The sequence below is a fragment of the Puma concolor genome, chromosome B3, assembly GCF_028749965.1.
Source record: "Puma concolor isolate L17-30 chromosome B3, mPumCon1.1.hap2, whole genome shotgun sequence".
Classification (NCBI taxonomy): Eukaryota; Metazoa; Chordata; class Mammalia; order Carnivora; family Felidae; genus Puma; species Puma concolor.
Window position 1 is genome coordinate 95,703,618 of NC_141672.1, and position 25,458 is coordinate 95,729,075.

General features: G+C 35.1%; 1 protein-coding gene across 2 annotated transcripts in view; it reads right to left on the reverse strand.

The window, feature by feature from the left end:
• The window catches only part of SPPL2A (signal peptide peptidase like 2A), a 51,906-nt gene that overhangs the window by 12,729 nt on the left and 13,719 nt on the right, over positions 1-25,458 (reverse strand). Inside the window, exons 2-13 of one of the 2 annotated variants that reach the window (XM_086710669.1) lie at positions 19,508-19,627; positions 19,010-19,192; positions 18,193-18,282; positions 17,575-17,708; positions 11,081-11,232; positions 7,773-7,869; positions 7,245-7,346; positions 5,987-6,068; positions 5,370-5,444; positions 1,942-1,998; positions 1,693-1,746; positions 1,150-1,252 (exon numbers count right to left, since the gene is read on the reverse strand). In XM_086710669.1, the coding sequence (XP_086566795.1) occupies positions 1,150-1,252; positions 1,693-1,746; positions 1,942-1,998; positions 5,370-5,444; positions 5,987-6,068; positions 7,245-7,346; positions 7,773-7,869; positions 11,081-11,232; positions 17,575-17,708; positions 18,193-18,282; positions 19,010-19,192; positions 19,508-19,627 (1,249 nt within the window). The remainder of the gene's footprint in view (positions 1-1,149; positions 1,253-1,692; positions 1,747-1,941; positions 1,999-5,369; positions 5,445-5,986; positions 6,069-7,244; positions 7,347-7,772; positions 7,870-11,080; positions 11,233-17,574; positions 17,709-18,192; positions 18,283-19,009; positions 19,193-19,507; positions 19,628-25,458) is intronic. The other variant, XM_086710670.1, reaches the window with a different exon arrangement.

A 25,458-nucleotide genomic window follows, 5' to 3' on the forward strand; every position in this document is an offset into this window, starting at 1 on the left:
CTATTCTCTATTTTTGCTGTATTTTATTATTTCCTTCTTTCTGCTAACTTTGGGCTTAGTTTGTTCTTCTTTTCTAGTTCCTTACATGTAAAGTTAGGCTGCTTATTTGAGGTTTTTCTATTTTCTTGATCTATGTGCTTATCACTATAAACTTCCTGCTTAAACTGCTTTTGTTGTATCTCATATGTTTTGGAATGCTGTTTCTCTTATCATTTTTTTTAAGTATTTTTTGATTTCTCCTTTAATTTTTTCTTTGATGCTTTAGTTGTTCAAACTATTTTGTTTAATTTCTATGTACGTGTGAATCTTCCAGTTTTCCTCCTGTTACTGATTTCTAGTTTCATGCCACTGTGGTCAGAAAATATACTTGGTATGTAATTTCAATCTTCTTAAACTTGCTAAGATTTGCTCTGTGGCCTAACATGTGATCTATCCTAGAAAATGAACTAAGAGAGTTGCTGCACTGGACTCTGCCATACCAACTCACAAGGCAGAGCTGTTAGCTTCTCTCTATCTGGCTTTACTATGTAAACTAAAAGTCTTTTTCAGAAGCAACCGTACTTTTTACCCTTCACAGGCACTTAGTACAGAGAGACTGCAAGAAAAGCAAGGAAGGACAATCTCTCAGATGATTAGCAAAGACTTCTAAGTCTTTTACTTCTAAGCTATATTATTAATGGGCTGGGATTAAGTTTACACTGTAGGTTGCCCAGTGAGGAGAATATGCAGACCTGCAACAACTATCAAAGAAGACAGACCATATGCTCTATTTTTTTGGTATTATAATGCCATATAACTATTATTTTAAAATAGAAGTAATAGAAATTACAATACACTTCGTATTATTAAATTCAACTTCTGAAGAGTTTTATTATAAACTTTCTTGGGGAAGTAGGTCAAACTGATTCTAGGTGCTTCCTCTAAGAAACTTTTTTTGAGCCATGGGAGATATCTTTGGTTGTTACCATTTGGGCTTTTTCTTCTACCCCTTGAAATGCCTTTTTTTTTTTTTTCCTATCTTGGTCATTGACTCAGCTCTAGCCATAGCTACAAATACTTAATACAGAGTAGGTAACTTTCAATAGATACTAAATGTTGGCGATTTTAAACCATCAGTATATTTGTACTGAAATTGTTACTATTGCTTACCTGGTACAATAATGTCTCCAAAACCCAGTATTGAAACTGGCATGAGGCACACACTCATTACTGAGAAATAGGCCAGCTTTGGTACCCTGATGACTACCGGTAACTGTAATTATGGGGGGAAAAAAAAAGGCACCAATAAACTTCTTAGGAATATTTACCCACATCTCTTAGAAAGGGAAGGATATGAGAGTAATTGTTTTAAAACTTTTAAATAGACATTTTAGAAGAACTTGAAATCAGAGAACATAAACTATACATATATACTCTGAATCTATAGAAAGGTTGAAAGAAATAGATACACAAGTTTGGAAAAATGAAACCCAACACACATAAGGGTTGACAGTATTAATCTAGTATCCCCGCATCTAACCTTTTTTTTCCCTTTTTACCAAAAATCGGACTGAGGCCTTGACATAGATTTTTTAAAATTTTTTATTATTATTTTTTTTTTTTTGCAATCTGGATTTTTTCCCCCAAAGAAGAATCTTGTCTCAGAGGGTATGATTTAAAGTCCAATGAACATATCTGAAATACAATCCTTACTTTCTCATGGGGAGCTGAGGGTTGAGCAGTGGCTTCCACCAAGTTTCCATCATTCTAGGATGAAACCCAAGTCAATAGGTATTTAATAATTTAGAATAACTAAGAAAAGGGCTATATTTTGCGAGAAATAAAGTTTTACAATACCTTAACATGCACTACATGACCAATGAATTATACAGGAAGGCAAAATTATTAACTGGACACACATATATACGCTGGCAGCCATTTCTATTTAATTGCCATCCCTACCTTTTCATTATTTCCAAAAGGTCCAGCTGCAAGTTCAACCATGATGCTCTCGCCATTCTAAAATTGAGGAGGAAGATGAAAGAAATTGCCCAATCACTTAAAGAGAACAATCTACCAGTATTCAAAAATAATTTGACCCCATGGCTAATGGCCTACAGAAAACTGATGAAAAATGGGCTGTAGAACACTTTTTTCCTAAAAGAGTCTAGCAAAAATTGGAGCCATCTAAAACAAAATTCACCTAGCATACGGCTTCACACTATTAGAGCTCAACAATGATCAGAAACTAGCAGATAAACCACACACAGATTATTCAAGTGAAGCTTTGGGCAGTGATCTGTACTGACAACTAACAGCTACTAGCATTTTTAATAGGCTATAAATTTTAAGTGCTTGTAGTTACATTATGTCATATATTATGTGCCCTTAGTCATTTTTAGCAATAACAATGAATAGAGACACAAGAAATATTAAAATCTGATTTGTAATAAATATTGGTAACTTTCTTTGAATAAAAAAGACTTTTGACCTTCTGCCTACTTGCCATAATAACAATGAAGCCAAACTTGAAAAGACCCAGTCCTAAAGAACTTGAGAAACATCTTAAGCTTGTCTCCTGTCCAGTTTCAGCCTTGCCAGCTTTTTATGTCCCAATCAAAACATTAACCTTAGCTGAATTTCATCCATGGTATCTGGCTAAGGCCTTTTTATGTGGGCTGTGCGAGGAGTTCCTTAATAGTTCTTTCCTGATAGCCAAGTCTGTTGTGAAAGGGAAACATTTGGAGGCAGCAAATTAAGACTGCTAGAAGCATCCATCTATGCTTTACATTATGATGAGTATATCACCAAATAGGTAGTGGGAAGATAAATAAATGCTGCATAAGGAGAATTTGATCGACTAGTTATAATATTTTCCATGTGGGTGGGGAACATTGGAGAAATCACTTTAGTGTTTTTAAGAGGACTTCACGGATACCTGAGCTGAGTAGAAAGGATACAATCTCTAGCTACAGAAATCTTTTCCTCATGTTAAGCTTCAGGTTACAGAAGGGTTAAGTGCCACAGGTGTTTAGGAAAATAGACTAATATTAAATACAGTTCCTTATAGCAAATTACCATAATGTGATTTAATTTCTAGACAGAGTACATTTTGGTTCATTTTCTGTTATTTTAAACACTTAAGTAAAGACCATCACTGACATCCTCTCCTACATTCAAAGATATCTAAGTAGTATTTGTAAGATACTATACCAAGTTACAGGGTGGGTGGAAAAAAAATGAAGACAGGTTCTTATAGCCGGCCTGCTCAGCTTACTCATTAAAACTCTACTAACACCAGAGTTGAAAAATAGGTTTAAAATGCCCAATGTTTAATCCTTAAAATTTTCAGTTAAAAAAAACCTCAAAAATCAGAAATTATATATGTAATTTTTATTTTGAGTTACCTACTAAGGTAAGGTCTACAGCCTTAATAAAACAAGCAAACCAAACTCAGAAGAAGGTGTTAAAGTAAATCTGCACTAGTGAACTTCAAAGAGCACTTCTAATTTTTTACACCAGATCAGATTACTAGAAATCACATTCCTGATCGGTGGGAACTAATATGGAAAAAAAAGAAGATGAAAAATTCTCTAGGCAGAGAATAAACAGAGAGGGCTCATAGACACCTTTATTATTATCCTGTATCTTTAAAATTCTGAGAATCCAGTATTAAAACTGAATGGAAAAAAAATTTTAAGGGTTTAGTTACAGTTCATATCTATATCCACTGTGTAATAAACGTGTCATATGCTAGGATTATCTGCTGATTTATGAGAATGACTTTGTACAGAAAATGCTTTACTTTCATTATGAGACCCCTTTAGAGTGACTTACAAAAACATTTTTTTGAACCGAATAAATTGATACAAGATGGGACAGCTATAGATAGAACTTAAAAAAATGCTTTCGGGTGCCTGGATGGCTCAGTTAGTTAAGTGTCCAACTCTTGGTTTCAGCTCAGGTAATGATCTAATGGTTCATGGGTTCAAGCCCCACACTGGGCTCTGTGCTGGCAGTGCAGAGCCTGCTTGGGATTCTCTGTCTCCCTCTTTCTGCCCTTTCCTCATGCTCTGTCTCTCTCCCTCTCTCAAAAATAAATAAATGTTAAAACAATGCTTTCATTAATTGACATTTTTTGTTATAATCCATAATACTAATTCTGTGCTTTAAAAAGGTTACTTTTGCTCAACAAAGTCACTGAGTCAAATGGCTCATCATTAAGGCACAGAAAGATTCTAGTTAAAATGGTCCAGTTAGCTCTAATTTGGGGCAGTTAACTATGTTTACTACCTACTTGCATTTTAGCTCCCAACAGGGCACATGTTTGTGTCACATATTTATGCTATTATAGCAAATAGTAAAAGTGCAATTTTACAGTGATTTCACAGATGACAGGGGCTAAAGAATAAAGAACTAATGGGAAAAAACATAGTGATTATAATATCAGATACTGAATATGTGAGAATGACAAGGATAAAGAGATGATATAAAGTTACAAAATAAGACTCAACATAAAATGGGGAAATTGGGAGAACTGAGCAATAAAATACTCACAAGATAGGAATTGAGATAAGGCAGAAAATCATGACAAGTAATGAAGGACTATCACACTCACCCAACACCTCTCCCTTATTCTGGGAACAGCAATGCCATTTTATGGAAGAGCTAGCGGCAGGGCTGGTTTAGGTGAACCAGGAGCTGTCAGCTGCCGATTCTAACCTCATAGAAAAAGCCAGTCTACGACAGTGAACAAATGGACAGAAGTGGAAACGGAGAGTATATGCCCCTGGGTCTAGTTTCTCCTGAGGCCCAGCCCCACCCTGGCCTCTGGTGGATAGAGGAGGGGCTTTGGATAGAGGAGGGGTCCTTTCTGATATAGAAAGGTTACAGTGGGTTCTGTCAGTTCTGCCCAAAAGAATTCTACTGACGGAAGAGGAAGGCTGGAATGCTAGCCAACACTCCCTCATGGAACGGATTAGGAAACAGAAGCACAAAGTGCTGAGTGACCTGCCAGGGTAACAAGGTTACAGAGCCTCACATTAGGTGCTCTTTCTTAGTCTCAAACTAGGGGTACAGAAAGGAAAGCAGCAATGACACATTTTCATTCTTTTTGCTGTTTATATTATCTATGGCAGACATTTATTGTTTTATAATAAGAAAAGTTACTTTAAAATGAGTAGGAAGAAAATTCGTGTTCTCATGATTAGCCAGGAGATACTTTTCTTTAGTAGAATAACTTAAAGGCTTAAAAAAATCCCCTAGTAAAAGGCCAATTTCAATGACAATTTTTTGAAAGAGAATTAGAATGCATTCAATGGTAAATACCTGCAAAATCAACAATCTAAGAGCAGGTTTAAGATTCTCATCTTTTAGCATGTTTCTCATACCTTTGTGATGAATGGTGTTATGAAAACAAAAAATACATCATAGAGGAGGAGAAGGCCTAGCAGTATCACACATGACTGTTGAAAAAAGAAACATGTAAAGGTCAAATTTTCAATATCTAAATTAAGAGATTATACTATTTTGCAAGTACAAATAAACACGTGAAATTACATTTGAACACTAGTTTTTGAAAGGTATTTAACAGTTATTATTATTTATACCTTTATTCTACCTATCACATTAAAAATTTTATCTTCTTTATCCTATTCTTTAAAAAAAAATGAATCACTAAGTCAAAGAAATGCTCTTTGTTGATATTTTGTCTATAAGGATTTTGTGAAACTGACATATTATACAAATGATTAAAAATATTTTAGCTACCAAATCAGTGGTTGGCTGAGGCTGGTTATTAGGACTGATAGCAAAAGGGCAGAACAGAGCTTTTGAAGAGATGAGAAATGTTGTATCATTAAGACGGTGGCTACAAAATCATTCATTTGCGAAACTTTAATAAACTGTACACTTACAATGGGTGCATTTTATTATATGTAAATTATACATTAATAAAGTTTTTTTAAAAAGAAAAAATTATTTTAGCTAGCAAAGTAGTATACTTTACCTTGAAGTTGGGTAACTTCAGTGTTTTAATTAAATTCAGACAGAAAGCAATCCCCAAGATATCCTGTAAAATCCAAGCCCACCTAAAATCAAAAGAAATTAACTTTAATTGGTTTATGTAGTTATTTTTAGATGGGACTTTTCAAAAGAAATACATCACTAAAGTGATATCATTCAATTGCTATGATTTGACTATTTGATTACTAAACAGCAATTATAATGACCAAAAAACCTCTCATATGCTCCATATTTATCAGTTTACTGTCCTAGAATAACGAATACCACTATACTAAGAAAAAGTTGAAAGGCTACGTCAGAATATATATCAGATATAGTGCATACTTATCTTTAACCTTTGAACTTATACACAGGTCCCTTTTAGAAAAGTAGCTCAAAACAAAGGATATTAGTGTTAATATACATCCAGAGAGCTACAATCTAAAGGAAATAAGATCTATGTAACAGACTCTACAAGGAATTGATATGCATAATTATCAACTGAAGCTGCCAAAAATTGTATACGTTTTGCTTCCAAATTTTAGTCTATAAGTGGTTCTAGGCTTTAATAATTTTATTAATAAACCATTAAAAAGTTAAAATTTTTTTCTGGTTATCCTTCCTGCAAATGGACAGATATCTGTGTATTTCCTCTCTTACATAAACGATGGCATACTCTAGATATCCTTTTCTCACTTAAAAATACACCTTTAGGGGGCGCCTGGGTGGCTCAGTTGGTTAAGCATCCCGACTCCTGATTTGGGCCAGTCATGATCTCACAGTTCATGAGTTCAAGCCCCACACTGGGCTCTGTGCTGACAGCACGGAGACTGCTTGGGATTCTCTGTCTCCTCTCTCTTTGCACCTCCTTCGCTTTCTTTCTTTTTCTCTCAAAAATAAATAAATAAATAACCATTAAAAAAAAAATACACCCTGGAAATCACTGCAAATCAATTCATAGATCTTCATCCTTAACAGCTGCATTGTACTTGTGTGGGTATACCATAATTAAGTATATTTTTGAAGCCTATTTCAGCTTAGATGTTTAAATCATAATACATATTTGCTTCTCTATATGACCTTGAATCCATTCGCATAAGATCTGTTTATTTAAGTATTTATTTAGCTTGTTTCAAGACTATGGTATTCTGGGATAAAAGCAAAAAAAAAAAAAATCCATACTAACCAAAATGCATAATTATCATGCAAGATATAAAATAATGTATTCTTAATCTAAGAGCAAATACACTGAGTAGTCATACCTATCTTCATTTCTAAATACAGCCCAAACAACAGATATTGCTATGCATAGTCCAGAGAGAAAGATAAGTCTCACTTCAATGCTTTTGCCACGAAATGTAATCCTAAAAAACAGATCAAAATAGGTTAGTTTACTCTGTAGATGAATTACAATGTTCATGTAATATGAGAAATGGCAAATGTTAACCACAGTCACAAGAAAGTTATTAAAATATCAATTTAAGTTTTAAGTACAACAAATGATACATCAAAAAATCTTTTATCAGTTCAACAGAACTGTCTGTGATGATGGAAATGTTTCAGATCTGTGCTGTCCAATATAGTAGCTACATGTGGTTATTAGCATTTGAAATGTGGCTAACGAGACTGAGGAACTGAATTTTTAAATTTATTTAATTTTAATTAACTTAACTTTAAACAGCCACATGTATATTGGATTGCACAGGTTTAAAACAGCACTCCTACTTTTCCCTGTATCATTTTAAATTACAAATACCAACGTTATAGAATTCCTTGTAAGAGATACATACGCGCATTGTCCACAGGGTATCTTACGAATTAGTGCAGCAAGACAGTTGTACAGACTCATTGCTGATGCTATGCAGAAAATTGCTATCATAACATAAACTAGAAAAAAAACAAGACACTAAGTTATATGAGAACAAAAGGAAATGTGATAAGAAAATATTTATACAAGCAATATTAAGGTTTAGCTTTCTTACTGAAACACGATACTTTCAATGCAGTGACCATACTATAATTTGAATAGGTTACTAAACTGAAAATATTTACAACTTGAGTTTCATTGAAGAGTGGGTAGGATTGCTCAAGGGCTGAAGCTGTCTCTACAGTTTCTATCATTCAATGATTCAAACTAACATGTCTGTTAAAGATGTTTACAAAGTGAGTTGTAGATATTTCTAAGTATTTAAATGTAAGGAATGGACAAATTAAGAAAACAATATACAGTGCCTGGGTGGCTCAGGTGGTTGAATGTCTGACTTTGGCTCAAGTCATGATCTCTCGGGCTTGTGAGTTTGAGCCCCACATTGGGCTCTGGGCTGTCAGTGCAAAGCCTGCTTTGGATCTACTCTCTCTTTAAAAAATAAACATAGTATATGTATAAATATAGTATAAATAGTATAATAGTTTAAATAGTATAAAAATAGTATAAATGTTTTTAAAAATAGTATTAATAGTATACTATTTATAGTATAAATGTTTTTAAAAATGCAGGTTAAGGATGAGAACTGACACCTACCTTAGACATTAACCACGCTATCTATATTTTCCTACGGTGGAATTTATCTCTAATAACTTGATCTGTGGTAAAACCAAATCCATTTAAACAAACTCTGTTAAGCTATGAAACTAAGGTAGTTAAAATTCAATTATTTTTCTATATTAGCTATAGTTATTTGACAATTATTTAAAATTACATTTAATCTCCTTATTCCTAAACAGGGGAAGAAATGATTGTACTTTAAAATAAAATATTCACTTTCTTAGCTTTCTCAAAATTTCACAATGGAAATACAAATTTTACCTGAATTTTTCAAGTTCCACTAAATTTCAGAAAATTATAACTCTGTGTAGGTGAGAAAGAGAGTAATCTAGAGACAGTAAATCAATCTTTCTTCTTTTTAACCAATACAGCTTCTATTGAATCTTTAGAATGTCACAAAAAAGCCTGAAAAATCACCTGGCATCTTGCTGTTTCTGTAGCTGGACAACTTAGATCTTGTTCACGAGTCTGCAAAACTATTCCTTTTTTAGAAACATAGCTACCATTCCCCAATTTTCTGATATCCTTGTTTTCAACTATTGGCCCCTTTCTAATTGATGAACTTGGACAAATTACTTTTTTAGTTCCTTGTTACTTGTTATTACTAGTTATATATGGTAATGTAAGCAGTAAGAAAGACAGTAAAAAATTGCCAAGTTATGTTTGGTAAATCATACACCAAAGGTTGCCCACCCAAGTTTTAAAACATAGGTAGAAATCATGCTCTTGAGACCCAAACAGAGTTTTAGGTATTTTATTCAATGCCTACTATACTAAGAAAATGATTAGGCATGGGAAAGAATATGGTTAATATAACTATCTTTAGTTACTTTCTTGAACATGACTTAACATTAAATGGTAAGGGGAAACCTCACAATTTGATACATTTCATATATTAAAAATGGCAGCAACTTTAGCCAAAAGGAACCATAAGGAACCAAAATAAAAATAAATTTTGCAATATCACATAGATTTAGTCAGTCATAATTAAATCCCATGTCCTGGGATAAACCATGAGATTTAACGATCTCCCTCTTACATTAAAAATTACATTTATAGGGGTGCCTTGGGTGGCTAAGTCATTTGACCGTCTGACTTGATTTCAGCTCAGGTTATGATCCCAGGGTCCTGGGATTAAGCCCCATGGTAGGCTCTACACTAAGTGTGGAGCTGCTCTCTCTCTCTCTCTCTCTCCCCCGCTCTGTCTCCCCTGTTCGTGTTCTCTGTCTCAAATATAATTAAAAAATTTTAAAAATTACATTTATAAACAAGGCTTTTTAAATACCAATAAGTTTAAAGAAATTTCTCACCAAAAATGAAAACATGCTTTAGGATAGGTAGAGGAATCCCTTTTCAAAGATCACTAATTAACTGACTTTGGGTCAGACGCAAACTGAAGGCTGTGTATTAAATTAGAAATATAAGCTGCACAATGACAATGTAATAGAAATAACTTTCCTAGTATCTATTCTCCCAGCAACAGATTGAAATAGGAGTGACATTGAAATAATTAATTTTTCTTTCATGTTTTAATGTTTATGGGGGTGGGGGATGGTGGAGGTAGAGAGACGGGGAGAGAGAATCCCAAGAAGGCTCCATGCTCAGTGCAGGTTTGATCCCACAAATCGCAAGTTCATGACCTGAGCTGAAATCAAGAGCCAGATGTCCAACTTACTGAGCCACCCAAGCGCCCTGAAATAATTCTTTTTTCTAATTGGAAATATATGTCATAGTAGACAGGAGAAATTAGACAATAAGCTGAAACTAACCTCAGTTTTCTAGTCCAGAAAATTTACTAATATTCTCTAAATAAGCACTACAGTATGTAGCAGTTTTTACAAAGGGTTTTTGCCAATTCTTATGAGGCACACTGCCCTATATCCTAGTCCCCTCCTCTTTGTGCTGTACATCAGCCAGAGATGGCAAATTTCCATTCTTTCAGGCTACTAGCAAGATAGTCCAGGGGATGGGCAAGACCATACAGTTCCTACCCCTACCTTCTTAAAGGAAAGGTATCAGTTACTATCTAGACCACAGGCAAGTCCTTGCATGTTTGTATGTCTTTAGATGTAGTATAATCCTGACTGTTTATACAAGCAAAACAAAATATGAGCAACACATCTTGATTTGCAAGCTGACAAAAGAACAAACTACACTTTGGGAGTGAGCAGAGGCAAATCAATTAGCAATTTGAATAAACTTCGAATTCAGTTTAATAAACTTTTAATAAAGTTCAAATAATAAAGTTTTAGTGTGCTGCTTAGATATTGGGCTATCAAGCTTTATGTGCAGAGAGGGAAACTTAGGGATCACAGCAATTCTTTCAAGTCATATGAAGTAGTGTTCTTATCTGAAGATGTAGTATATTTTCAATCTGAGTATTTTTTATCCCAGAGTAACGGGGATCCTAACACTTCTGATAGTTTAAAAAGTTAGTATCACTTTTTAATTATTTGCTTAAGCTTTCCAGGTAGAATACCTTAAAGGAAATCTGGTGAAGTAAATGAAAAAATTGTATGCTGAAAGTAGCAAATATAAAATAGGACTACTTACCCAACCATTTGTAGAAGAAATAAAGTAAGACCATCATAACACAGCAGATGACCACAAATATTACAACTGTTAGAGGACTAAAAGTTAAATATTCTTCCTTCTTTCTCCTCATTTCTCTATCTTCAGTGTTTGTCACGGCCTTCATGTTCTCCCTGCATAAACATACACAGGAACTTGAGAAAATTTCTGCCAGGTACAGTTATTTTTAAAATTGACCTCCAACACCAACTTAAATTTGTTTCTGACTACAAAGTGATATACTTTAAAAAACCGCACACCAAACAAATAGAAAATACTTATTCTAGAAAGTAAAAGGTCCCTATAAGCTCTATGCTCCAGAGACGATCTATTATTAATCACTAACTTCTGAAACAACACTTTTTTCTTTTCTGGAAGCAAAATTATTGACACAGATGATATTTATCACATAAACAAATTAATGTTTGTAGATGTTTATACTATCTAATTTGAAAACTATATTGATGTAATAAATTTCTGATGATAACCAATTCTTTTAACATACTTATTACCAAGTTACAGACAGTAAAGTACTTCTAAAATTAGCTTCTCTTACAGGTAAACATTAAATTCTTCTTTCAATCAACTCAGTATTTACTGTATACCTGTTCTGTGCTCATCAGGATATTACAAAGCATTCAAAAGAAGTTCAAGACATAGCTTTCTCCTACCTTAACATAGCAACAACCCTTGCTAAGCCACACAGCTAATGAAAGCAGAGATAAAAGTTGAAGAGGGGTCAGTAGTGTCCTTTGTTGAGCAGTCTCTGTTCTGTCATCTTATTGTCTCATCTCAGTTACATGGAGCCCTCTATATACTTTTTTACTTCTACTCCCTTCAGCTCTGATCAACTAAACTCTCATTTCCTTTGCTTACACCCTGACCCTTCTCATCAGGTCTGGCTCAATACAAACTTCAGGTTAAAAAAAGTTTACTTCTATCAAATTGTCCACTTGCCAGACTGCTTATTTACCAACATACCACTTCCTTATTAGAAAACTGTTGACTAGTATGGTCACTACATCGAGTATTTGTGACTCAAGGGAGGCTGCCTGGGAAAAGAGCAGGGAAAGGGTCTGGGGACAGCCACACCAGCACATTCTGGCAACTGTAGAGCTGGATGTGAAGGTATCAACAGAAGTATCAATAAAAGTGGTATCTGAGTGGTAAAAGGTGCCAACCTTTGGTATCTGTCATTGCAAACAGATACACTTAAAGCTATTTTTATCACAGTGAAAGATATATATATTCATATATATCACAATGAAAGATTTATATATTCATATTCAGTAAACCAGTAGAACACTTTAAAGGAAAAGATAAATATGGCAAAGTAAAAAGCACCAGACAATTTTTGGAAAGGAAACATATACTAGATTTATATCATATAAAACACAACAATTCATCTTTTAAAACACTATATTCCTAAGTAGCTTAAGAGCTATGTATAATGAAAAGCTAAGCTTTTTTTCATGCCATCTTGAGTTTATGGAGCTTGAGAACCAATGATTTCATTATAATAAGACTTTAATTCTCAGTTTTAAACTGAACCAAGGCATCTTTCCCTTCTGCATAAGGTACATCTTTCATTTGGCAGGTAATTCTGACTTACGAATTCCTGTTCTGGTAAATTTTCCCTTTCCTAAGTTTTATTCTCTTTCCCCTTCTCTTTTAACTCTTTTTACTTGCTAAATGACAGTCCATATGTTCATTTTTAAAAGTTAAGATCTTATTGACATGTAATATTAGTTTCAGGTATACAACATAATGACTTGGTATTTGCATACATAACAAAATGGTCACAATAGGTATAGTTAACATCCGTCACCACAGTCACATTTTTTTTCTTGTGATAAGAACTTTTAAGATCTACTCTCTTAGCAACTTTCAAATACACAAGACAGTCTTACCAATTATAGTCACCACGCTGTACATCACATCCCCAAGAGTTACTTATTTTATAACCAGAAGTTTGTACCTTTTGATAACCCTCGTTCATTTTGCCACCCTCACTCCCTGCCTCTGGGAACCATCAATCTGACTCTCTGTGTCTCTGAGTTCCTTTTTTGTTTGCTTCCACATATCAGTGACATTATACAGTATTTGTCTTTCTCTGTCTTATTTTACTTATAGCACAGTGCGTTCAAAGCCCATCCATGTTGTTGCAAATGGAGCTAATGTTCTTAATTATTCTACTTTTTACAAAACATTTTTCCCTTTGTCACTGATTCATCTTCTCTTTCTTGTATTATAAGGTCAGGCCCCTCATCCACACCCACACATACACTTAGTTCTATCTTTATTTTACTCTTAGAATCAGCCATCTCAATTTCAAAATTCATAATCTCGAAAGAGAGAATTAAAAAAAATTTTTTTAGTGTTTATTTATTTTTCAGACACAGAGAGACAGAACATGAGCAGGGGAGAGGCAGAGACAGAAGGAGACACAGAATCTGAAGTAGGCTCCAGGCTCTGAGCTGTTAGCACAGAGCCTGACGCAGGGCTTGAACTCACGAACCATGAGATCGTGACCTGAGCTGAAGTTGGACGCTTAACCGACTGAGCCACCCAGGCGCTCTTTGAAAGGGAATTTTAAAAGCAGCAAGAGAAAACATTTATGTACAAGGGAAACCTCATAAGGGTATAGGCTGAATTTTCAACAGAAACCTTATACAGGCCAGAAAAGGGTGGCATGATATATTCAAAGTACTGAAAGGAAAAAATGTGCAACCAAGAATATTCTATCCAGCAAGGCTATAATTCAGAATAGAAGGAGAGATAAGGAAGTTCCCAAACAAACAAAAGTTAAAAGAATTCATCACCACCAAACCTGCTCTACAAGAAATGTTAAAGGGGACTCTTTGAGTGGAAAGGAAAGACCATAAGTGGGAGTAAAAAAAGTAGGAAGCACAAAAGCAGTAAAAAATAAGTATATCCAAAAAAATCAGTCAAGGGACTCATAAAATCAAAAGATGTAAAGTATGCTATCATATACTTAAAACCCGGGAGGTGGGGGGTAAAGAATGGGTTCAAATGTAAGTGACCATCAAGTTAACACTAACTACTATATGCAGATTTACATATAAACCTAATGGTAACCACAAATCAAAAACCTTGTAAAACATATGCAAAAAACAAAAAGAAAGCTGGGGCACCTGGATGGCTCAGTCAGTTAAGTGTCTGACTCTTGGTTTTGGCTTGGGTCATGGTATTACAGTTTCATGGGGTCAAGTGTCACATTGGGTTCTGTGCTGCCAGCACACAGCCTGCTTGGGATTCTCTGTCTCCCTCTCTCTCTGCCCCTCTCCACTCACGCTGTGTCTGTGTCTCTCAAAATAAATAAATTAATTAAAAAAATAAATAAAAAGAAAGCAATCCAAGTATCTCACAAAGAAAGCCAACTAATTGTCAGAGAAGAGAGCAAGGAAAGAAACAGAAAAGAACCACAAAAACAATCATAAAAAGAATAACAAAATGACAATAAGTACATATCTATCAATAATTACTTTGAATGTAAATAGACAAAGTGTTTCAATCAAAAGATAGAGGGTGACAGAATGGATAAAAAAAAGAAGAGCCATCTGTATGCTGCCTAACAAGAGACTCATTTCAGACCTGCAGACACATGCAGATTGAAAGTGAAAGGAAGGAAAAGCATTTATCATCACATGGGTATGAAAAGAAAGCTGAAGTAGCAATACTTATGTCAGAAAAAATAGACTTTATTATTTTTTAATGTATTTATTCTCAGAGAGAGAGTGGAGGAGGGGCAGAGGCTGGATGGGGCAGGGAGAGACAGAGAGAAAGAAGAAAGACAGATAAAGAGAGGGAATCCCAAGCAGGCTCCATGCCCAGGGCTGGGACTCAATCCCATGACTGTGAGATCACGACCTAAACCAAAATCCAGAGTCAGACACATAACTGATTGAGCCACCCAGGTACCCTAGAAACAAACTTTTAAAAACTGTAACAAGAGACAAAGGAGGACACTATATAATAATAAAGGGGACCATCCAATGAGAAGATATAACAGTTGTACGTATTTATGCACCCAACATGGAAACACCCAAATACATAAAACAGTTAATAACAAACAAAAAGGAAAGAAATGATAGTAATACAATAATAATAGGGAACTTTAACAACCCACTTACATCAAAGGACTGATCATCCAAACAGGAAATCAACAAGGAAATGGTGACTTTGAATGACCCATTGAACCAGGTGGATTTAACAGATATATTCAGAACTTTCCATCTTAAAACAGCAGAATACACATTCTTTTCAAGTGCACATGGAACATTCTCCACAACACACCACATATAAGACCACAAAACAAGCCTCAATAATTAAAAAAGATAAAAGTCATACCAAGCATCTTTTCTGACCACAATGCTATGAAACTGGAAATCAACCACAAGAAAAAAGCTGCGAAGACCACAAGTTAACATGGAGGTTAAATAATATGCTACTAAACAATGAATAGGTCAACCAAAAAAATCAAACAAGAAATAAAAAATTACATGGAAACAAATGAAAATAGAAACAAAAAGGCACAAAATCTTTGGGATGCAGCAAAAAAAGTTTTCAGGGAAGTTTATAGCAATACAGGCCTATCTGAAGAAGCAAGAAAAAAATCTCAAACAAATAACCTAACCTTACACCTAAAGGAGCTAGAAAAAGAAGAAACAAAGAAACTCAAAACCAGCAGAAGGAAGGAAATAACGCACAACAGAACAGAAATAAAGGAAACAGAAACTAAAAAACACAAAACAATAGAACAGATAAATGAAACCAGGAGCTGGTCTTTGAAAAGACCAACAAAATTGATAAACCTTTAGCCAAACTCATAAAAAAAAAAAAGAGAGAGAGAGAGAGGACTCAAACAAAATCACAAATGAAAGAGGAGAAATAACAACCAACACCACAGAAATACAAAGAATTACAAGAGAGTATTATAAAAAATTAAATGGCAACAAATTGGACAACTGAGAAGAAACGGATAAATTCCTAGAAACATACAATCTCCCATAACTGAATCAGCAATAGAAACTTTGAACAGACTGAGGACCAGCAATGATATTGAATCAGTAATCAAAAAACTCCCAACAAACAAAAGTCCAGGACCAGACATCTTCACAGCTGAATTCTACCAAACATTTAAAGAGAAGTGAGTATCTATTCTTCTCAAACTATTCCAAAAAATAAGAGGAAGGAAAGCTTCAAAACTCATTCTATGAGGCCAGGAGTACCAAAACCAGATAAAGCCACCCCCCAAAAAAAAGAGAACTGTAAGTCAATATCTCTGATGAACATAGATGCAAAAATCCTCAACAAAATATTAGCAAACCAAATCCAACAATAAATTTAAAAACATTCATTAACCACAATAAACTGGGATTTTTGTTCAGGATGCAAGGGTGGTTTAATATTCAGAAATCAATCAGTGTGATACATCACAGTAATAAGACAAAGGGTCTTATTACACAGTAATAAGACAAAGGGTGCCTGGGTGGCTCAGTCGATTGAGCGTCTGACTCTTGATTTTGGCTCAGGTCATGATCTCGAGGTTTGTTGGATTGAGCCCTGTGTTGGGCTCTGCACTGACAGTGCAGAGCCTGCTTGAGATGCTCTCTTTCTCCCTCTCTTGGCCCCTCCCCTGCTCATGTGAGCGTATGTGAGCACATGTGCGTGCACACACGCTCACTCTCTCTCTCAAAATAAATAAACGTTAAGAAAAAAAAAAGAAATTACAAATAAACTTCATTTAGTTGCAAATAAGTCCTTTTTAATGGAACCTACAGACCAATTCACAAGATGAGTATACTGTCCTTTACGCATAAAATAATATGATTGAAGCACATTTTTAAATTCAGAGTTGTAAATATGAACTGATCCTTTTAAACAATGTTGCCTGCTTTAACCCAGAGCCAAAGAAACACAACTATAAGAAGATTGGTTTCAGGTTGTTAATCAACAGGAAAATCTAAATTTTATGTACATTTAGAATTTCTATATTTAAGTAAAATGTGAACATGCTTCATATCCTTAGAATTCCTAAAGCATTAAACAGAATGATGAAGTCACACTGTAATGACTGAACTCAGGAAGAGCTGAAACCCCCAGCCCCACTTTCTCTTGCTTATTTTCTTTCAATCTAAATAAATAGGCACATTAGGACACTAAGTATCTTCATCTTTTCTGTGAGAGATAACTAAACATTTTGATTTTAAAAAGCCTTTGATGTAATTTCGATGTTATCCTACCAGCAGAAGGGTTAGAGGAAGCTATGACTCCCTTCTTCTCAGTGAAAAGTTAAATGTCCTACAGGAGGACAAACCTGCAATCTTATCTCATTAGCACTATATTCTGAGGTCAGGTAAATTTTAAATGTTGTTAACATGATTGAAATGATTATCAAACAATAATTTTTTTAATCATCTATCACAAAAACACTGAAGTTTAGTTAAACTTACAATTCAATTAGTCCACTCCAATAGCCTCCTAATGCCACAGTGAACACAGCAATTACAAAAATAACTACCATAGTATAGTCAAAGTTGGGCCACGATGGAGAATACATTTTCACAGTAATGTTATCTCCAAGAGTCTGAAAGGCAAAATAACAGTTAAAACATCAGAATTAGTTTTCTTTCTACTAGAGCCTATGGCAGCAACACTCTCATTTCACTCTGAAAATGATACTATAACGTTACAAAATCCACAACACTAGAACCATTTTTGACAACATAATGTATTCTCTTGTCATAACTATGAGGCTATACTTTGGTTTATTAAATCTTGAAAGTTCAGTGTTCCACACAATCACATCTTGTCAGGGATTTAAAGCTACGATAAAGGATATAACAGAGATTATTAAAAAGTCAAAACAAATCAGTATCTTTTCTAAAGTCAGGGCTCTGAAGCACCTTGTGCTCACTGGGAGATAAACATTTCCCAAATAAAGACCTGATTGGCCTTTATAGCTTCTTGTTAGCAAATGGAGCATATATAATTTAAATTTATTATCAATAGTTAAAAGTAAAGAATTGTACTATGTATAAACTTTGTATAATACATAATTACTAATTTACCTGCTTCATATCTTTAAAATCTTTGTAGTTTATAAATGCAATCACTATTTTCACATCATGAAATTCAGATTTGTTCCCTGAGGGAGGAAACTGAAAGAAAAAAACATATTATGAAAACTTAGGGGCTACTAGTATATTTACAGAATAAAATACACATTATTCCATTAAATATAAACATTATATCTTTTTTTTAGTTATAAAACAAAGTTTCATATGTTCTTTCTTGATATAATAGTAAGAGTTCTCAAACTGGAATCCTTTTAGCATAAACTTAAACCGACTTATATGTAGGTATATCGTGTGTGTGTGTGTGTGTGTGTGTGTGTGTGTGTGTGTGTGTGTGTACACATATACAGACATGTTTGTACCTAACAAATATGTTAGGACAAAGTCTTGCTCAATTTAGGAATAGAAAAGAAATTACAGGGGCACGGGGTGGCTTAGTTGGTTAAGCGTCTGACTTCGTCTCAGGTCATGATATTACAGCTCGTGGGTTCAAGCCCCACGTCAGGCTCTGTGCTGACAGCTCAGAGCCTGAAGCCTGCTTTCAGATTCTGTCTCCTTCTCTCTCTGCAGCTCCCCTGCTCGTACTCTCTCTCTCTCTCTCAAAAAATAAGTAAACATTAAAAAAATTAAAAAAAAAAAATTACAAAGTTTTCCAGTTCAATGCCTATCAGTGCCAGAATATTTATTTTAAAATAACCCTATAATGGGATTATTCAAAACTTGGCCCATAAATTACATACCAAAAAGATAGTTCAATTCCTGTGAAATTTGATATCATGAGTTCAAGAGTTACTTAAGTTTTACAACTTACTAGGACACTGTTATTGGCAACCAATAATGCTTCAGCACCTCCTGTTTTTGCAATTCTGGCTTTTTCAAGAAAATGGCAGGTTCCCCACTGTACCACAACTGCTTTGCTCTTTATTCCTTCAGGTGGAATATCAGAAAGATTGCACAATGGTGTGGTAGTCAGATTCATCAAACTGATGGAAGTCTGAAAAAACGAAATGTCTTTAACATGATAAAGATCATATTTCATAATAAATGCATTCAGTGACAAAGTATCAATATTGGTTTAATACCAGGTTCTTTTAAATTAGAAATATTTTATGACAACCAGGCTTTGAGTTAAGTATTTTAAAATTCCCTAACTTGTTTTTCCCACAGACAGAAAAACATGTAGCCCAAAGCAAAAAAAAATAATTAATCATCATATATTACAGCTAGTTCACACACTAAAATATAATACTCATTCTTGCCTTTCAATAATTCTATGTTTACAAATAAATATTAACTGTGATTTACTTACTGCATTTTCTAGGGTACTTGGAAGATCTGTCCAATGAGGGTTATAGAGCATGCAGTAGTCCTTAGACGGTACAGGTTTGCCATTTCCAGACGCATGCAGGATTGCTTCCTGAGCAGCTGTCTAGGACACGAACAATAATTTTCACACTGGTAATAATCTGGTTTGCCAACAACAAAACACTTTAATAATGCTATTTATACATAAGGTTTGACAGTACTTCCTTAAGAGGGAAGCTCTTCCGATGAATTTATTTCTTATTTGAGGAAACACTTAAGTTATACGCATTTGCCCAGAACACATTCTTTTAAGGAAAATAAGTCACTTTCTTACGGGGACACAATTAAGACCTTGCTATAAGAGCTATATCCCACAGAGGATTCTTGTTGTGTGATAACTTCAAACTCCCTTCACACCCTAACACTTTCTTTCTCAATCTCTTATGAGTTATTACTTCATTGTTTTTTTAAAGTTTCCTTTTTTTTATTTTGAGAGAGAGGGAGAGAGAGGGAGATGGTGGGAGGGGCAGAGAGAGAAGGAGACAGAATCCCAAGCAGGCTCCGTGTTGTTAGCAGAGCCCAATGCGGGGCTTGAACCCACAAACCGTGAGATCACAACCTGAGCCAAAGTCAAGAGTAGGACACTTAACTGACTGAGCCACCCAAGCACCCCTACTTCAGTGTTTATGTAGTGCATTTAATATTCCTCAACCTGCCTTGGATGTCCAATCTCACCATTGTTATTTAACACAGTACTGGAAGTCTTAGCCTCAGCAATCAGACAACAAAAAGAAATAAAAGGCATCCAGATCGGCAAGGAAGAAGTCAAACTTTTGCTATTAGTAGATGACATGATACTCTATGTAGGAAACCCGAAAGGCTAGACCAAAATATTGCTAGAACTGATACACAAATTCTGTAAAGTCTCAGGATACAAAATCAATGTACAGAAATCTGTTGCATTTCTATACACCAATAATGAAACAGCAGAGAGAGAAATCAAGAAAGTGATCTCATTTACAATTATACCAAAAACCTAGGAAATAATCTAACAAAAGAGGTAAAAGATCTGTACTCCAAAAACTATAAACACTTATGAAAGAAACTGAAGATAACACAAAGAAATGGAAAAATATTCCATGCTCATGGACAGGAAGAATACTGTTAAAATGTCTATACTGCCCAAAGCAATGTACATATTCAGTGCAGTCCCTATCAAAATAACCACCAGTATTTTTCACAGAGCTACAACAAACAATCTTAAAATTTGTATGGAACCACAAAAGACCCTGAATAGCCAAAGCAATCCTGAAAAAGAAAAGCAAAGCTGGAGGCATCACAATTGCAGACTTCAAGCTATATTACAAAGCTGTAGTCATCAAGACAGTATGGTATTGGCACAAAAACAGACACATAGATCAATGGAACAGAATAGAAAACCTAGAAATGAACACACAACTATATGGTTAATTCACCTTCGATAAAGCAGGAAAGAATATCCAGTGAAAGTCTCTTCAACAAATGGTGTTGGGAAAACTGGACAGAGACATGCAGAAGAATGAAACTCAACCACTTTCCTTACACCATACACGAAACTAAATTCAAAATGGATGAAAGACCTAAATGTGAGGCAGAGAACTGTCAAAATCCTAGATGAGAACACAGGCAGCAACCTCTTTGATCTCAGCCACAGCAACTTCTTACTAGACATGTCTCTGGAGGGAAGGGAAACAAAAGCAAATACGAACTATTGGGACCTCATCAAGACAAAACTTCTGCATAGCGAACAATCAACAAAACTAAAAGGAAACCGCTGGAATGAGAGAAGATCTTTGCAAATGACACATCTGATAAAGGGTTAGTATCCAAAATGTATAAAGAACTTATCAAATGCAACACACAAAAACCGAATAATCCTGTGAAGAAATGGACACAAGACATGAATAGACATTTTTCCAAAGACATACAGATAGCCAAGAGACAAATGAAAAGATGTTCAACATCACTCATCATTGGGAATATATAAATCAAAACTACAATAAGATACTACTTCACACCTGTCAGAATGGCTAAAATTTAACAACTCAGGGAACAACAGGTATTAGCAAGGACGCAGAGAAAGGGAAACACTTTTGCACTGCTGGCGGGAATGCAAACTGGTGTGGCCACTCTGGAAAACAGTATGGAGGTTCCACAAAAAGTGAAAAACAGAACTACTATGTGACTCAGCAACTGCACTACTAGGTATTTATCCAAAGGATACAAAGACACTGATTTAAAGGGGCACATGTACCTTGATGTTTACAGCAGCACTCTCAACAATAGCCAAATTATGGAAAGATCCCAAATGTCCACTGACTGATAAATGGATAAGGAAAATGTGGCATATATACATATATATATGTATGTACATATATGTATATATCCATATATGTATTATATATGTATATGTATGTACACATATACGTATATACATACGTATATACATGCATGTATGTACAAACATACATACACACCATGGAATATTAGCCATAAAAAAGAATTGAATCTTGCCATTTGCAACAACAAATGATGGACCTAGAGAGTATAATGCTAAGCAAAATATATCGGAGAAAGAAAAATACTGTATGATTTCACTCTTATGTTGAATTTAAGAAACAAAACAGATGAACATGGGGAAAGAAAAAAAAAGAGGGAGGCAAACCATAAGAGAAACTGTTAACTATAGAGAACAAACTGAGGGCGCTAGAGGCAGACGGGTGGGGGATGGGCTAAATAGGTGATGGGGATTAAGGAGGGCACTTGTTATGATGAGCACTGGATATTACATGTAAGTGATGAATCACTAAATTCTCCTGAAACTAATATTACACTGTATGTTACCTACCTAGAATTTAAATAAAAACTTGAAACATTAAAAAAAAGAAATACCTCAACCTGTCCTAACTTCCATATTCTACCAGTTAAAAAAAAAAAAAGTACATTATTATTTCTAAGTGCTACCTGTGAAAGAAATTCTGAGAAACTACAACTCTCAAGTCTTCAAGATTCTCCAACTGCCTATTCAAAAAGACTAATCCAGAGTTCAAAGAGAGGAAAAAAGAAGAAATGAAAAAATGTTCTGTCCTTTGCCTCATTTCCCACTACCTGGGAAAAAAGGCAGAGAAGAGCCAAGAAGTAACTGAAAAGAATAACTAACGCAGATGGGGTGGGAGTGGAGAGTAGGAAATGAAGAAACACCCTAAGATAATTAGAATACCACATCACATCACAATTCCCTTCAAACCTGAACTGATCCAAATCCTTCTCTGTCCTCCTCTGAACAAATCTTTCTCTAAATCTTCTTAAAATTTTTAAAAATAATGTTTATTTTTACTGTAATTTTTGAGAGAGAGTGTGCACGCACACGTACGAGCAGGTGAGAGGCAGAAGAGAGGGAGAGACAGAATCCCAAGCAGGCTCTGCGCTGTCAGCAGAGCCCAACGCAGGACTCAATCCCACAAACCTTGAGACCATGACCTGAGCCGAAACCAACAGCTGGACGCTTAACCAACTGAGGCACCAGCCACCCCTGAACAAATCTTTCTCTAAAACGTACGAGAAAAAAGTCTGCTTGGCAAATAAAGATAATGTACCAAGGCTCTACCACTAAGGCATGCATTAGGCTGAGCTACATAAAATTGCTATTTGACCATTTTTGTATAAAATTGGTAATTTTGTCACAGGTCAATCTAAATTTATACAGTACAAAAATACTCTAATCCATGCTCTCTTACCTAAAATCTCCTCTGAACATTTGGGATTAGAAGGACTTCTGGCATATTTGGGACTTATATTTGGGACTTATATTAGCTTATGGATCTAAGCAAGTGTAGGGAATTTATAAAACATACTATCACATTACACGGAATAATGAAGACAAGGAAATTATTTGTGGAAAAAAGAAATGTTGTTTTCATTCAGCTGTTTCCATGTTGGTCATGAATGGATTTATTCGACAGCAGAGGTGAACCAATATCCTAAATTCTTACTATACACTAAACTATTTGTAGGTTACTAACTATACAAACTAAACAGTATATTTAGGTTTTTGCACACATATCTGATCTACTATTACTGTTTTACTAGTGAGGACTCTGAGACTTAGAGAAGTCACTAACATAACTTACATAAGTTATACAGCAGAATAATCAATTCTAACTATAGAGAGTAATCCTGCAGATAATCGTGAGGGATGATTAAGTTTGGGTTAAACATTTTTTTAAAAGAATTTGTAAGTGAATTGGGTACTTCTTTTCTAAAAAAATTTTTTTAATGTTTATTCATTTTTGAGAGAGAGAAAGAGACACAGTGTGAGCAGGGGAGGGGCAGAAGAGAGGGAGACATAGAACTCGAAGCAGGCTCCAGGCCCCAAGCTGTCAGCACAGAGCCTGACACAGGGCTTGAACTCACAAACTGTGAGATCATGACCTGAGCTGAAGTTGAATGTTTAAGTGACTGAGCCACCAAGGGGCACTGAATTGGGTACTTTTTAATGAATCCAACAAAACAGCACATGATGTCCTAGGATGTCCTGGATTAGTGATGTTGAGTTTGATTATTTGATTAATGTAGTAACTGCAGGATTTCTCTAGTATAAAGTTATGTATTTCTTTCTCTTTGTGACTGGTTAGAAAGTAATCTGTAGCACCATGTAAACAGTTCAACAACCTCTCACCTAGTTTTAGCCTCCATGATGATCCATGCTTGAATTTAATTTTACATATTACATTGGGGGTTGAGAAATGGTCATTGTTTTTTAATACTGTAATTCCTTCTGCATTTATTAGCTAGTATTCTTTAAAAAAGAGCTTCACTCTCTCCTTCTACTACCTTTTGCTTGGTATCACTAGAGGTTCACTGATTTTTAAAAATTTAATGTAATAGAAGCATTTGTTTGATGTTCAAATTGTCCCAAATTTGGTCATCAGGGCCTCTTGCAGCTGGCTCTTTGTATCCTTTGACAAGACCCCATTAGTCTTTGAGGACTTCCTTATTTTTTGGCACAAGATGTCCTAGGCTGACTTTATTCTTTACCTGCCACAGGTCCCAAACCAGTCATACTACTAAGCTCCTTGTGGAGAAGAATGGTATTTAGATAAAGATTTGGGTTCTAATTATGCACAAAGCTGAAGTGGTGCAGCCTTTAAATAGACAACTGGTAGTATCTATAAAAAATTTTAATACATAGAATCCTGATTCATATCCTACAGATGTATTATAGAGAGCACAGAAATAAGCCCACGTGTATATGGTCAATTAATCTATGATAAAGGAGGCAAGAACATACAATGGGGAAAAGACAGTCTCTTCAACAAATGGTGCTGGGATTACATGGACAACAACAAATGGGCAACTACATGCAAAAGAATGAAACTGGCCATCTTTCTTTCTTTCTTTAACAAATACCTGTTTATTTAAGTAATCTCTATACCCTACATGGGAGTTGAACTCATGACCCTGAGATCATGAGTTACATGCTCTTCCGACTGCGCCAGCCAGGCACCCCCAGACCACTTTCTTATACCATACACAAACATAAACTCAGAATGATTAAAGACCTAAATGTGAGACCTGAAACAATAAAACCAGAAGAAAACACAGGCAGTAATTTCTGTCATCAGTTACAGAAATATTTTTCTACATACATGGCATTTTGGAATTTTGTTTGTTTGCTTATTTATTGGGTATGTGAGAGAGTGAAAGCAGGGGAGGGGCAGAGAGAGAGGGAGAATCTCAAGCAGGCTCTGCACTGTCAGCACAGAGCCCCATGCAGGGCCTGATCCCACCAACCATGAAATCATGACCTGAAACAAAATCAAGGGTCAGTCACCCAACCACTGAGCCACCCAGGCGCCCTGTCATTTAACCTGTTTTAAGCTTCAACATTCTCAACTTTAACATAGAGTTGTCATG